The 15,639-nt window shown below is 40.3% G+C and overlaps 1 protein-coding gene across 1 annotated transcript in view; it reads right to left on the bottom strand.

Moving 5' to 3' along the window:
• LOC110488013 (electrogenic aspartate/glutamate antiporter SLC25A13, mitochondrial) overlaps window positions 1–15,639 on the bottom strand; it is a 115,817-nt gene that overhangs the window by 82,872 nt on the left and 17,306 nt on the right. Inside the window, 1 exon segment of the mRNA XM_036971473.2 lies at window positions 5,875–6,021. Within this exon segment, the coding sequence (XP_036827368.2) occupies window positions 5,875–6,021 (147 nt within the window).

Here is a 15,639-nt window from a genome sequence, read left to right as displayed (position 1 = left end):
GTGTGTAGAGTTTATAGAGTATGTAGTGTGTGTAGAGTTTATAGAGTATGTAGAATGTGTAGTGTGTAGTGTGTGTAGTGTGTAGAGTGTGTAGTGTGTGTATAGAGTGTGTAGTGTGTGTATAGTGTATAGTGGGTGTAGAGTGTGTATAGTGTGTGTAAAGTGTGTAGTGTGTGTAGTGTGTTTAGAGTGTGTGTAGAGTGTGTAGAGTGTGTAGTGTGTATGTAGAATGTGTAGTGTGTGTAGTGTGTGTAGTGTGTAGAGTGTGTAGTGTGTGTATAGTGTGTAGTGTGTAGAGTGTGTAGTGTGTGTAGTGTGTGTAGTGTGCGTATAGTGTGTGTAGAGTGTGTAGTGTGTGTAGAGTGTGTAGAGTGTGTGTAGAGTGTGTGTAGTGTGTGTAGAGTGTGTGTAGAGTTTATAGAGTATGTAGTGTGTGTAGAGTGTTTAGAGTGTGTAGAGTGTGTGTAGAGTGTGTAGTGTGTGTAGTGGGTGTAGTGTGTGTAGTGGGTGTAGAGTGTAGAGTGTGTAGTGTGTGTGTAGAGTTTGTAGTGTGTGTCTAGTTTGTGTGTAGAGGGTGTAGTGTAGAGGGTGTAGTGTGTGTGTAGAGTGTAGAGTGTGTAGTGGGTGTAGTGTGTGTAGAGTGTGTGTAGTGTATGTAGAGTGTGTAGTGTGTGTAGTGTGTAGAGTGTGTAGCGTGTAGAGTGTGTAGTGTGTAGAGTGTGTGTATAGAGTGTGTAGTGTGTGTATAGAGTGTGTAGAGTGTGTAGTGTATGTACAGTGTGTAGAGTGTGTAGAGTGTGTAGAGTGTGTAGAGTGTGTGTAGTGTGTGTAGAGTGTGTGTAGAGTTTATAGAGTATGTAGTATGTGTAGAGTGTTTAGAGTGTGTAGAATGTGTAGAGTGTGTGTAGAGTGTAGAGTGTGTAGTGTGTGTAGTGTGTGTAGTGGGTGTAGAGTGTAGAGTGTGTAGTGTGTGTGTAGTTTGTAGTGTGTGTGTAGTTTGTGTGTAGAGGGTGTAGTGTGTGTGTAGAGTGTAGAGTGTGTGTAGAGTGTAGAGTGTGTAGTGGGTGTAGTGTGTGTAGAGTGGGTGTAGTGTGTGTAGAGTGTGTGTAGTGTATGTAGAGTGTGTAGTGTGTGTAGTGTGTAGAGTGTGTAGTGTGTAGAGTGTGTAGTGTGTAGTGTGTGTGTGTATAGAGTGTGTAGTGTGTGTATAGAGTGTGTAGAGTGTGTAGTGTATGTACAGTGTGTAGTGTGTGTAGAGTGTGTAGAGTGTGTGTAGTGTGTGTAGAGTGTGTAGTGTATGTAGAGTGTGTAGAGTGTGTAGAGTGTGTGTAGTGTATGAAGAGTGTGTAGTGTGTGTAGAGTGTGTAGAGTGTAGTGTATGTAGAGTGTGTGTAGAGTGTGTAGTGTATGTAGAGTGTGTAGTGGGTGTAGAGTGTGTAGAATGTGTCTAGTGTATGTAGAGTGTATAGTGTGTGTAGTGTGTGTAGAGTATGTAGAGTGTGTAGAGTGTGTGTAGTGTATGTAGTGTGTAGTGTGTGTAGAGTGTGTAGAGTGTAGTGTATGTAGAGTGTGTGTAGAGTGTGTGTAGTGTATGTAGAGTGTGTAGTGTGTAGAGTATGTCGTGTGTGTAGTGTGTGTAGAGTGTGTTTAGAGTGTGTGTAGAGTATATAGATTGTGTAGTGTGTGTAGAGTGTGTGTAGTGGGTATAGTGTGCATGTAGAGTGTGTGTAGTGTGTATAGTGTGTGTGTAGAGTGTATAGAGTATGTAGTGTGTGTAGAGTCTATAGATTGTGTGTAGAGTGTGAGTAGTGGGTGTAGTGTGTAGAGTGTGTGTAGAGTGTGTAGTGTGTGTGTAGTGTGTGTGTAGAGTGTAGAGTGCGTAGTGTGTGTTTAGAGTGTGTAGTGTGTGTAGAGTGTGTAGTGTGTGTGTAGTGTGTGTGTTTGTAGAATGTGTAGAGTGTGTGTAGAGTGTGTGTGTAGTGTGTAGATTGTGTGTAGAGTTTATAGAGTATGTAATGTGTGTAGTGTGTAGAGTGTGTGTAGAGTTTGTGTAGTCTATAGATTGTGTAGTGTGTGTAGTGTGTAGAGTGTGTGTAGAGTTGATAGAGTATGTAGTGTGTGTAGTATGTAGAGTGTGTGTAGAGTGTGTGTAGAGTTTATAGAGTATGTAGTGTGTGTGTAGAGTTTATAGAGTGTGTAGTGTGTAGAGTGTGTGTAGTGTGTGTAGAGTTCATAGAGTATGTAGTGTGTGTAGTATGTAGAGTGTGTGTAATGTGTGTGTAGAGTTAATAGAGTATGTAGTGTGTGTAGAGTGTGTGTAGAGCATGTGTGTGGTGTGTAGAGTGTGTGTAGAGTGTGTGTAGAGTTTATAGAGTATGTAGTGTGTGTAGAGTTTATAGAGTATGTAGAATGTGTAGAGTTGATAGAGTATGTAGTGTGTGTAGTATGTAGTGTGTGTAGAGTGTGTGTAGAGTTTATAGAGTATGTAGTGTGTGTGTAGAGTTTATAGAGTGTGTAGTGTGTAGAGTGTGTGTAGTGTGTGTAGAGTTCATAGAGTATGTAGTGTGTGTAGTATGTAGAGTGTGTGTAATGTGTGTGTAGAGTTGATAGAGTATGTAGTGTGTGTAGAGTGTGTGTAGAGCATGTGTGTGGTGTGTAGAGTGTGTGTAGAGTGTGTGTAGAGTTTATAGAGTATGTAGTGTGTGTAGAGTTTATAGAGTATGTAGAATGTGTAGAGTTGATAGAGTATGTAGTGTGTGTAGTATGTAGTGTGTGTAGAGTGTGTGTAGAGTTTATAGAGTATGTAGTGTGTGTGTAGAGTTTATAGAGTGTGTAGTGTGTAGAGTGTGTGTAGTGTGTGTAGAGTTCATAGAGTATGTAGTGTGTGTAGTATGTAGAGTGTGTGTAATGTGTGTGTAGAGTTGATAGAGTATGTAGTGTGTGTAGAGTGTGTGTAGAGCATGTGTGTGGTGTGTAGAGTGTGTGTAGAGTGTGTGTAGAGTTTATAGAGTATGTAGTGTGTGTAGAGTTTATAGAGTATGTAGAATGTGTAGAGTTGATAGAGTATGTAGTGTGTGTAGTGTGTATAGTGTGTGTAGAGTGTGTGTAGAGTTTATAGAGTATGTAGTGTGTGTAGAGTTTATAGAGTGTGTAGTGTGTAGAGTGTGTGTAGTGTGTGTAGAGTTCATAGAGTATGTAGTGTGTGTAGTATGTAGAGTGTGTGTAGAGTGTGTGTAGAGTTGATAGAGTATGTAGTGTGTGTAGAGTGTGTGTAGAGCATGTGTGTGGTGTGTAGAGTGTGTGTAGAGTGTGTGTAGAGTTTATAGAGTATGTAGTGTGTGTAGAGTTTATAGAGTATGTAGTGTGTGTAGTGTGGAGTGTGTGTAGAGTGTGTGTAGTGTGTAGATTGTGTGTAGAGTTTATAGAGTATGTAGTGTGTGTAGAGTTTATAGAGTATGTAGAATGTGTAGAGTTGATAGAGTATGTAGTGTGTGTAGTGTGTAGAGTGTGTGTAGAGTGTGTGTAGAGTTTATAGAGTATGTAGTGTGTGTAGAGTTTATAGAGTGTGTAGTGTGTAGAGTGTGTGTAGTGTGTGTAGAGTTCATAGAGTATGTAGTGTGTGTAGTATGTAGAGTGTGTGTAGAGTGTGTGTAGAGTTGATAGAGTATGTAGTGTGTGTAGAGTGTGTGTAGAGCATGTGTGTGGTGTGTAGAGTGTGTGTAGAGTGTGTGTAGAGTTTATAGAGTATGTAGTGTGTGTAGAGTTTATAGAGTATGTAGTGTGTGTAGTGTGGAGTGTGTGTAGAGTGTGTGTAGTGTGTAGATTGTGTGTAGAGTTTATAGAGTATGTAGTGTGTTTAGAGTGTATAGAGTGTGTAGGTTTGGTTCCACATACAGCCTTGTGTTTAATGAGTCTGTAATGGAAGTGAGTGTGTGTTTACTAACATGGACCCAGAGATGTCTGGTAAACATTGTGGGAAAAATGACAGAGTTCACTAGGTGTTTATAAAACAGGCTAGACATGGAGGGAGACACACACAACCAGTGACATGTGAGACATACAGTACCAGTCAAAGGTTTGGACACACCTAGTCATTCAAACGTTTTTCTTAATTTTACTATTTTCTACATTGTAGAATAATAGTGAAAACTTCAAAACTATGAAATAACACATATGGAATCATGTAGTAACCAAAAAAGTGTTAAACAAATCCAAATATATTTCATGTTTTAGATTCTTCAAAATTGCCACCCTTTGCCTTGATGACAGCTTTGCACACTCTTGGCATTCTCTCAAACAGCTTCATGAGGTAGTCATGAATGCATTTCAATTAACAGGAGTGCCCTGTTAAAAGTTCCTTTGTGGAATTTCTTTCCTTCTTAATGCTTTGAGCCAATCAGTTGTGTTGTGACAAGTTAGGGGTGGTATACAGAAGATAGCCCTATTTGGTAAAATACCATGTACATATTATGGCAAGAACAGTTCAAATAAGCAAAGAGAAAGACAGTCCATCATTACTTTAAGTCATGAAGATCAGTCAATGCGGAACATGTCAAGAACTTTGAAAGTGTAGTCGCAAAAACGATCAAGCGCTATGATGAAACTGGCTTTAATGAGGACCGCCACAGGAAATGAAGACCCAGAGTTACCTTTGCTGCAGAGGATAAGTTCATTCGAGTTACCAGCCTCAGATTGCAGCCCAAATAAATGCTTCACAGAGTTCAAGTAACAGACATCTACACTACATTAACTGTTCAGAGGAGACTGTGTGAATACAGCCTTCATGGTCGAATTGCTGCAAAAAAAACACTACAAAAGGACACCAATAAGAAGAAGAGACTTGGTTGGGTCAAGAAACAAGAACAATGGACATTAGACCTCATGAGTCCAAATTAGAGATTTTTGGTTCCATACGCCGTGTCTTTGTGAGTAGGTGAACGGATGATCTCAGCATGTGTGGTTCCCACCGTGAAACACGGAGGAGGAGGTGTGATGCTGTGGGGGTGCTTTGCTGGTTACACTGTCTGTGATTTATTTAGAATTCAAGGCACACTTAACCAGCATGGCTACCACACCATTCTGCAGTGATACACCATCCTATCTGGTTTGCGCTTAGTGGGACTAACATTTGTTTTTCAACAGGACAATGACCCAACACACCTCCAGACTGTGTAATGGCTATTTGACCAAGAAGGAGAGTGATGGAGTGCTGCATCAGATGACCTGGCCTCCACAATCAACCGACCTCAACCCAATTTGGGATGAGTTGGACTGCAGAGTGAAGGAAAATCAGCCAAAAAGTGCTCAGCAAATGTGGGAAGTCTTTACAAGACTGTTGGAAAAGCATTCCTCGTGAAGCTGGTTGAGAGAATGCCAAGAGTGTGCAAAGCTGTCATCAAGGCAAAAGGTGGCTACTTTGAAGAATCTAAAATATATGTTGATTTGTTTAACACTATTTTGGTTACTACATGATTCCATATGTGTTATTTCATAGTTTTGATGTCTTCCCTATTATTCTACAATGTAGGAAATAGTAAATATAAAGAAAAACCCTTGAATGAGTAGGTGTGTCCAAACTTTTGACTGGTACTGTACATACTTAATTACTCACACAAACATACCATTCATACATGTAATACCACAATTGTGAGAAAATTATTTCCTCACATAAGAGAGAGAAAAAATGAGGACACCAAAACAGACATGTGTGAGTGTGTGTGTGTGTTTGTATGGGTGTGAGAGAGAGAGATATTTAACTGCCTGGTTTGTTGTCAGAGAGGTTTGAGGTTCCATACGCCGTGTCTTTGTGTCACGTTAGGAGAAGGATAGAGGGAGAGAGGGAGGAGAAGCAGAGAACCAGAAAGCCAGACCCACCGCCACCAGGCTCTCCTCCACAAAGGGTGTGAGCATGTGGGGCCGGATGGTGACCATGATGTCCCTGAAGTCCAGGGCGGAGATGGAGCCGCTGTGGTCCTTGTCCCTCTGAACAAAGGCCTGCCGCGCATGCTCCAGCTGCATCTCCTGGGGAGGAGACAGAGGAACACACACACACAGATTAACAACACACAAAGACAGATACATACACACACATAGCACACATACATGTACATAGACAGATACACACACAAATAGAGACAGATACACACACATGCGGGCACAAACACTATGTACAGGGCCTAACCCACATAGTAGAGGTCACAAAGAGGATTTGACTCATCCTTCCTCATGACTCATAGATAGCCTTTAAATCACACAGATACCCTCTAAATCACACAGATACCCTCTAAATCACACAGATACCCTCTAAATCACACAGATACCCTTTAAATCATTCAAATGTGCAATTAATAGATTGTTTTAACGTGAAATGAATATGGTTGATTTTTAAGGTTAGGGAGAAGTGCAGTGAATAGTGTCACCTTTTAGGATGTCAATATAAATGAATATATTTATGGTTGTTTGTAATTTTGTCTTGCCTTTTAATCATTATCTGTGTTATTGTTTTTACCATCGAGGACCACTGTGGAAACAAGCGTTTTAATTAATACTTTCAAGTGATATCCTCTGGATCCACATTGAACATTTTATTGTATATGTCTGTTACCCAAAATAAATTCAATTCAATTCAAAATACCATTTAAATCACACATATATCCTTTAAATTACAGATACCTTTTAAATAAAAAAAATAGACCCTTTCTATCACACAGTGACAGTCATAGATACCCTTGGCATCACATAGAGACAGCCATAAGCTAAGTTTCCATCCAATTGGTGACAGATTTTCATGTGAATAGTCTAAAATCCGCATTAAAAAAATACACGCATTTTCCAAACAGAGATGTGTTTCCATCAAATTGACTTGTTTCAGATAAAAGGCTGCGTGTGACATAAAAATGCCCTTTGTGGATAAATTCCCATGTAGCGTATAAAAAATACAAGTTAAATCGGTTTCTATTGCTTTTTCAACTCTACTGATGGTTTTCACAAAAAATCTGCGTTATATAGAGAATGAGCCCATTCTGGTATTGGCACTTGTACTCTAGCCAACAGCTATATCTGTGTGCTTGGCTAGAGCGCACATGTAGCCTACATGAGATTATTATTATGGACAAAAGAGCGAGATTATTTATAATTGTCAAACGACAGCAAAGCATCAATCACCATGTCACCAGAATAAGACCCTTGATATGTATTGAAAGGAGCATCAAGCTCATCACCGTGCACTTTCACCACCCTGTGAAGTTCATAACTTATTTCATCTGTAGCCTAATAAACTGCATGCTTTCCTGACGAGTCGTAGTGGGAGGACCACACACCATGTCATCGCATGACTCCAAGTTAACTTTGATATCATTGTTATTATATCAATATTTGAGCATAAAAGCATTTCCACCGACATTCCTCGCATAATTAATTTTACAGACACAAAAAGATCCAACCTTGTATAACAGTTTTGTTGATATTTGGAAACTTTACCGAAAAATGTTCTGTTTCTATGAGGCCTGTCATTAAATATTTTTATCCAACATTATTTACTCGCATTAAAAAGGTTTGATGGAAACCTGGTGAATGACAGATACCCTTTAAATCACATAGATACCCTTTAAATCACACAGATACCCTTTAAATCACATAGATACCCTTTAAATCACACAGATACCCTTTAAATCACATAGATACCCTTTAAATCACACAGATACCCTCTAAATCACACAGATACCCTTTAAATCACATAGATACCCTTTAAATCACATAGATACCCTTTAAATCACACAGATACCCTTTAAATCATACAGATACCCTTTAAATCACATAGATACCCTTTAAATCACACAGATACCCTTTAAATCACATAGATACCCTTTAAATCACACAGATACCCTTTAAATCACACAGATACCCTTTAAATCACACAGATACCCTCTAAATCACACAGATACCCTTTAAATCACACAGATACCCTTTAAATCACACAGATACCCTTTAAATCACATAGATACCCTTTAAATCACACAGATACCCTTTAAATCACACAGATACCCTTTAAATCACACAGATACCCTTTAAATCACATAGATACCCTTTAAATCACACAGATACCCTTTAAATCACATAGATACCCTTTAAATCACACAGATACCCTTTAAATCACATAGATACCCTTTAAATCACACAGATACCCTTTAAATCACACAGATACCCTCTAAATCACACAGATACCCTCTAAATCACACAGATACCCTTTAAATCACACAGACGCCCTTTAAATCACACAAACACCCTTTAAATCACAGAGACAGGCATAGATACCCTTTAAATCACACAGATACCCTTTAAATCACACAGATACCCTTTAAATCACAGATACCCTTTAAATCACACAGAGACAGGCATAGATACCCTTTAAATCACACAGATACCCTTTAAATCACATAGATACCCTTTAAATCACACAGATACCCTTTAAATCACACAGATACCCTCTAAATCACACAGATACCCTCTAAATCACACAGATACCCTTTAAATCACACAGACGCCCTTTAAATCACACAGACGCCCTTTAAATCACACAGACGCCCTTTAAATCACACAGACGCCCTTTAAATCACACAGACGCCCTTTAAATCACAGAGACAGGCATAGATACCCTTTAAATCACACAGAGACAGGCATAGATACCCTGCTATGCCACCAGCATGAGGTCATTGTGCAGTCCTATATATGACATGTAGAGCTGCTCTGTCATCAACATGATGTCGTTGTGCAGTCCTATATATGACATGTAGAGCTGCTCTGCCACCAGCATGAGGTCATTGTGCAGTCCTATATATGACATGTAGAGCTGCTCTGCCACCAGCATGAGGTCGTTGTGCAGTCCTATATATGACATGTAGAGGTCGTTGTGTAGTCCTATATATGACATGTAGAGCTGCTCTGTCATCAGCATGAGGTCATTGTGCAGTCCTATATATGACATGTAGAGCTGCTCTGCCACCAGCATGAGGTCGTTGTGCAGTCCTATATATGACATGTAGAGGTCGTTGTGTAGTCCTATATATGACATGTAGAGCTGCTCTGCCATCAGCATGAGGTCGTTGTGCAGTCCTATATATGACATGTAGAATTCACAAAGAGATCATGTTACAGATAGTGTATTGTATTCAAATTGTGCTGTATTATTGTATTACTGTATTACTGTATTACTGTATATTCCGCATAAATATCTTACAGTACATTGTGATTTTCAGACTTGCATTTACCTTTACAATAGTTGCTGTATTGTTGTGAATGAGATGCTGTAACAAAAGTAAAGAACAAGTACATATTTACCTGTTTTCCCTACGGAATGTTTGCACAATTGATGACACTGTGGACCTGTTTACATTAGGCTGTACTCTCCAACCAGCCTCTTCCATTGTCAGACCATGGTTTATAACACTGTGGACCTGTTTACATTAGGCTGTACTCTCCAACCAGCCTCTTCCATTGTCAGACTATGGTTTATAACACTGTGGACCTGTTAGGCTGTACTCTCTGACCAGCCTCTTCCGTTGTCAGATCATGGTTTATAACACTGTGGATCTGTTTACATTAGGCTGTACTCTCTGACCAGCCTCTTCCATTGTCATACCATGGTTTATAACACTGTGGACCTGTTGACATTAGGCTGTACTCTCCGACCAGCCTCTTCCATTGTCAGACCATGGTTTATAACACTGTGGACCTGTTAGGCTGTACTCTCTGACCAGCCTCTTCCATTGTGGACCACAATTGTGGCTGATTTCATCAGGGACTCTTACTCTATGCCTTCTACCTCTTCCTCTTTTATGTCTTCCCCTAACACCACCACCACGCATTCTTACACATCTTCTTATTTCTCTTCCACGAGCATGTAGCTACTGTTCAGAGTTGTGATGTTCCTCCATGTTCACAAATGGTAGTGATTGTGCTGTGTGCAAGCTCCATATATATGCTTCCAAACTTGATTGGTTGATTTGTAAGATTGTGATTCCTATTTTATTACTATGTCACCTGGCGGGTAATTTGCCAATTTAGCAGACCTTACAAACATTCCATGTCATTGATATTTATTGAATATACCTGTATGTCTGACTGATTTTGATCATTGGATAGATAATTTTGCATGTGATGGTTCACAGTGAAATCATGTTTAGAAGTTGTGGAAGAGAATGACAATTTTACTGAGAATCAACTCATCAGTTTTGATCAGCCATGTGCAAATTGTAGACAATCTTACTTAATATTTTGCACGCGTGCCAAAACATGTGTCATTTGCTTAAATTAATAAGAAATTCAAATCCGGTGTTAACAAGATACTAATTGTTCAGAGATTTGAACTTATTGTTTTGAAAAAATATATTCTCATTTGAGAATTGAGCCAAAGCTATTGAGAAAAACTGTAAATCACACAGGCATAGATACCATTTAAATCACACAGCGACAGGCATAGATATCATTTAAATCACACAGACAGGCAGAGATAGCCTTTAAATCACACAGAGACAGGCAGAGATAGCCTTTAAATCACACAGACAGGCAGAGATAGCCTTTAAATCACACAGAGACAGGCAGAGATAGCCTTTAAATCACACAGAGACAGGCAGAGATAGCCTTTAAATCACACAGAGACAGACACAAATAGCCTTTAAATCACAAAGAGACAAACATACACTACATGACCAAAAGTATGTGGACACATGCTCGCCGGACATCTCATTCCAAAGTCATGGGCATTAATATGGAGTTGGTCCCCACTTTGCTGTTATACCAGCCTCCACTCTTCTAAAGACGTTCCACTAGATGTTGGAACATTGCTGCGGGGACTTGCTTCCACTCAGCCACAAGAACATTAGTGAGGTCAGGCACTGATGTTGGGCGATTAGGCCTGGCTCGCAATCAGCGTTCCAATTCGTTCGATGGGGTTGAAGTCAGGGCTCTGTGCAGGCCAATCAAGTTCTTCCACACCGATCTCGACAAACAACTTCTTTATGGAACTTGCTTTATGCACGGGGGCATTGTCATGCTGAAACAGGAAAGGGCCTTCCCCAAACTGTTGCCACAAAGTTGGAAGCACAGAATTGTCTACAATGTCATTGTATGCTACAGCGTTAAGATTAGAGGTCGGCCGATTATTCGGAATGGCCGATTAATTAGGGCCGATTTCAAGTTTTCATAACAATCGGAAATCGGTATTTTTGTGCACCGATTTGCCGATTTAAAAAAAATATATATATATATTTTTATTTTATTTATATACCTTTATTTAACTAGGCAAGTCAGTTAAGAACATGTTCTTATTTTCAATGACAGCCTAGGAACGGTGGGTTAACTGCCTTGTTCAGGGGCAGAACGACAGATTTTCACCTTGTCAGCTCTTGCAACCTTACAATTAACTAGTCCAACGCAATATCAACCTGCTTCTCTCTCGTTGCACTCCACAAGGAGACTGCCTGTTACGCAAATGCAGTAAGCCAAGGTAAGTTACTAGCTAGCATTAAACTTATCTTACAAAAAACAATTAATCATAATCACTAGTTAACTACATATGGTTGATGATATTACTAGATATTATCTAGCGTGTCCTGCGTTGCATATAATCTGACTGAGTATACAAGCATACAAGTATCTAAGTATCTGACTGAGCGGTAGTAGGCAGAAGCAGGCGCGTAAACATTCATTCAAACAGCACTTTCGTGCGTTTTGCCAGCAGCTCTTCCTTGTGCGTCAAGCATTGCTCTGTTTATGACTTCAAGCCTATCAACTGCCGAGATGAGGCTGGTGTAGCCGAAGTGAAATGGCTAGCTAGTTAGCGCACACTAATAGAGTTTCAAACGTCACTCGCTCTGAGCCTTCTAGTAGTTGTTCCCCTTGCTCTGCATGGGTAACGCTGCTTCGATGGTGGCTGTTGTCGTTGTGTTGCTGGTTCGAGCCCAGGGAGGAGCGAGGAGAGGGACGGAAGCTATACTGTTACACTGGCAATACTAAAGTGCCTATAGGAACATCTAATAGTCAAAGGTTAATGAAATACAAATGGTATAGAGGGAAATAGTCCTATAATTCCTATAATAAGTACAACCTAAAACGTCTTACCTGGGAATATTGAAGACTCATGTTAAAAGGAACCACCAGCTTTCATTATGTTCTGAGCAAGGAACTGAAACGTTAGCTTTCTTACATAGCACATATTGCACTTTTACTTTCTTCTCCAACACTTTGTTTTTGCATTTTTTAAACCAAATTGAACATGTTTCATTATTTACTTGAGGCTAAATTGATTTTATTGATGTATTTTATTAGGTTAAAATAAGTGTTAATTCAGTATTGTTGTAATTGTCTTTATTACAAATAAATAAATTAAAATGGGCCGATTAATCGGTATCGGCTTTTTTGGTCCTCCAATAATCGGTATCGGCGTTGAAAAATCCTAATCGATCGACCTCTAGTTAAGATTTCCCTTCAATGGAACGAAGGGGCCTAACCCGAACCGTGACAAACAGCCCCAGAACATTATTCCTCTTCCACCAATCTTTACAGCTGGCACTATGCACTGGGGCAGGAAGCTTTCTCCTGGCATCCACCAAACCCATATTTGTCTGTCAGCCTGCCAGATGGTGAAGCGTGATTCATCACTCCAGAGAACACGTTTCCACTGCTCCAGAGTCCAATGCCGGCGAGCTTTACACCACTCCAGCCAAAGCTTGGCATTGTGCATGGTGATATTAGGCTTGTGAAAATGAAAATCCATTTTATGAAGCTCCTGACGAACAGCCATTGTGCTGACGTTGCTTCCAGAGGTAGTTTAAAACTTGGTAGGGAGTGCTGCAACCAACGACAGACGGCTTCAGCAGTCAGGGGCCCTGTTCTGTGAGCTTGTGTGGCCTACCACTTCGAGACTGAGCCTTTCTTGCTCCGAGACTTTTTCACTTTACTATAACAGCACTTACAGTTGACCGGGGCAGCTCTAGCAGGGCAAACTGGCTTGTTGGAAAGGTGCCATCTTATGACAGTGCCATGTTGAAAGTATAGGTCGACCGATTAAACGGAATGGCCGATTAATTAGGGCCGATTTCAAGTTTTCATAACAATCAGAAATCTGTATTTTTGGGCACCGATTCTCCTCTCTCCCTTCCTTTCCTCTCCTCTCTCCTTTCCTTTCCTCTCTCCTCTCCTCTCTCCCCTCTCCTCTCTCCTTTCCTCTCTCCTCTCCTCTCTCCTCTCCCCTCTCCTCTCCTCTCTCCTTTCCTCTCCTCACTCTGCTGCTGTGGGGTGACTGTTGTGTTTCTCTCACCAGCCCAAATCCCCCATTAAGGCACTCCAGGGGATACACACACACAAACTGACTGGCTAATCACCTAAGTGGTCACTATTTCACAACACACACACATACACACACGGCACGGCAGCTTCCTCCTCTGTGGTCCACAGAGACAACAGACAGGCTCATGGGAAGACTCCTGTGGGGCTTTGAAATTAAAAGCCATTATCACTACCTGTGACCACATGTCTGGTGAGACACACTGTAAACAAACCTCAAACACAATACCGCTTCGTCATGGCTCATACTACAAATAGCAAAATTCAAACAACTGTAAAACTACCATAAACATATGCTACTTACTGACTATATTTGAGTCAATTAGAGATATTATTGAATAATACATTCATATGGATTTTGGGACTTCCTCTCTACCATTCTTTATCATAAGAATAGCCTGCAACACAATATGCAAAAAGTACTGCACATCAAAATCTGTTAGCATGTATTCCTGCGTCTAAGTGTTTGTGACTGACATTTAGAGGCTGGTAACATAACAGGCCTTCGGCTACACTCACCAACCCCAGAGAACACTTTCAGGAGATTGACACCTACAAAAAGCTTAATAGAAAGGGGGAGAATTGCTATTGACATTTCTCCCAAAAGAGGTGTAATCCGCAAAACAGGTTTCAGTGAGAGCAGGGTGTCAACAACACTTTCTGCATATGAGCTCGTCAGCTACCTACCGCCATTTAACGATCAATTAGGAAAATCATCATTAGGGGTGGTTATACTAAAGGTACTGAGGAGGTCCAAAATGGAAGCCATCCAAAGGAACATATTGCAAATAAACATAAATAACTTGTGAAAGAGACATTTTCATAATCAGAATTTTTTTCAGTCGTTTTTTTTTTTTTTAACATTCTGATGAATAGGTTCAAATTGGGGGGTGGGGGGGTGGGGACTACCACAGAGAAAACATCAAATGAAAAGAGAGCTGGAGCAGTATAGTCAAAAGAAGAGAAGGGTGGGAAAAATATCCCTGAGCTACAGAGACTGGAGCAAGACAACACTAAGCAGAGTTAGGAGCTGCCTGCCACAACCACATGGAACAACAGAACAATTGCGGCCCAAAATGTAGCAGATTACGGTTTTAGCCGCTTTTAGCCTGTTAAAACGTAACTTATTACAACTGTGAGTGTTTTAGAGACATGGTTTTCATTTCAGGAGGAGAGATGAATGACCAATACCCAGACTACCACGGCATTTACACTCACTTCAATTGTCTCTGGATTGGATGGAATAAAAAAACATTTGACGAGCCTCCTCTGTTTTGGGTTTCAATACGAGAGGCATTGGCGTCTTTCCCGCTGTTTAAGGTCTTTAAACAATGGAATACCTGCAGGAGAAATACTGTACAGATTCCCTCGAACTGTTCCCTCTGGTTCCGATCAACACAAACCAGGTTAAAGTCATTACTGACCCTTAAAGCTACAGACTGGGATTCAGGTTTTTTGCAGCTACGTATGTGAATATCAAGCGTTGAAATTACCATTGAAAACACAACCCAAATCGTAGACTGTAGCTTTAAAAAGCTCAGACATAACATAACAAAGCCACTTTAATGCCCTCCATCCATGTTCAGTGTGCCAGCCAGCACATCTAACATAGCTATTGGCTACCATGTGCCACCTCTACGCATGGCATACATCACCAAACCACACTATGTACACAACAATGTGAAGTCACTCAGCCCTTGGTTGGCATCCACGACACAAGAGGGTAAAAAGAATGTCTGCATCCCAAATCACACTCTATGCCCTACATTGATGCACATCAAGTAATTCTGGAGAATTTCTGGCTTCCACAGTGACAGTAATTGGTGAGAGAGCCCTTATGAGAAATTTGCAGCGCAAACGTTTTCCGGGGTAATCCCATCTTGTTTGCATCTGGCCCGTCATCATTATGGATGAATACAACACACATGTAAACACAAAGTATAAGGATGAGAAACCCCATAGAGAACACCACTGAAAACTAACCTCATTATTTACAGTGCGTGTTGTATGAGAAGCATATTGCATTTTCCGGTGATTAACTGTGAGATACATTACTTCAATCTGTATTATCTTTACCATTCACAACACAAATAGGAACATCATTTATAGTCTTTTCAAATAGCAGTGTTGTCAAATAATTGAGGAATATGAATAATAGTTTGTTAAAGTCTTAAAGATCTTCACGCAGGTCTCAGTGGGTTCATAACAGCACTGTTCTCCTCTACTACTGAGAACACACTTCAATCACAAGCCCTGAATTAAATAAATTGACTAAATGAACTGAGTGAAATAGGAAAT

The sequence above is a fragment of the Oncorhynchus mykiss genome, chromosome 30, assembly GCF_057628025.1.
Source record: "Oncorhynchus mykiss isolate SJ-2025 chromosome 30, ASM5762802v1, whole genome shotgun sequence".
NCBI classification, from domain to species: Eukaryota; Metazoa; Chordata; class Actinopteri; order Salmoniformes; family Salmonidae; genus Oncorhynchus; species Oncorhynchus mykiss.
Note: the sequence above shows the minus strand (reverse complement) of the source record. Positions and strands in the feature narration are given on the sequence as shown.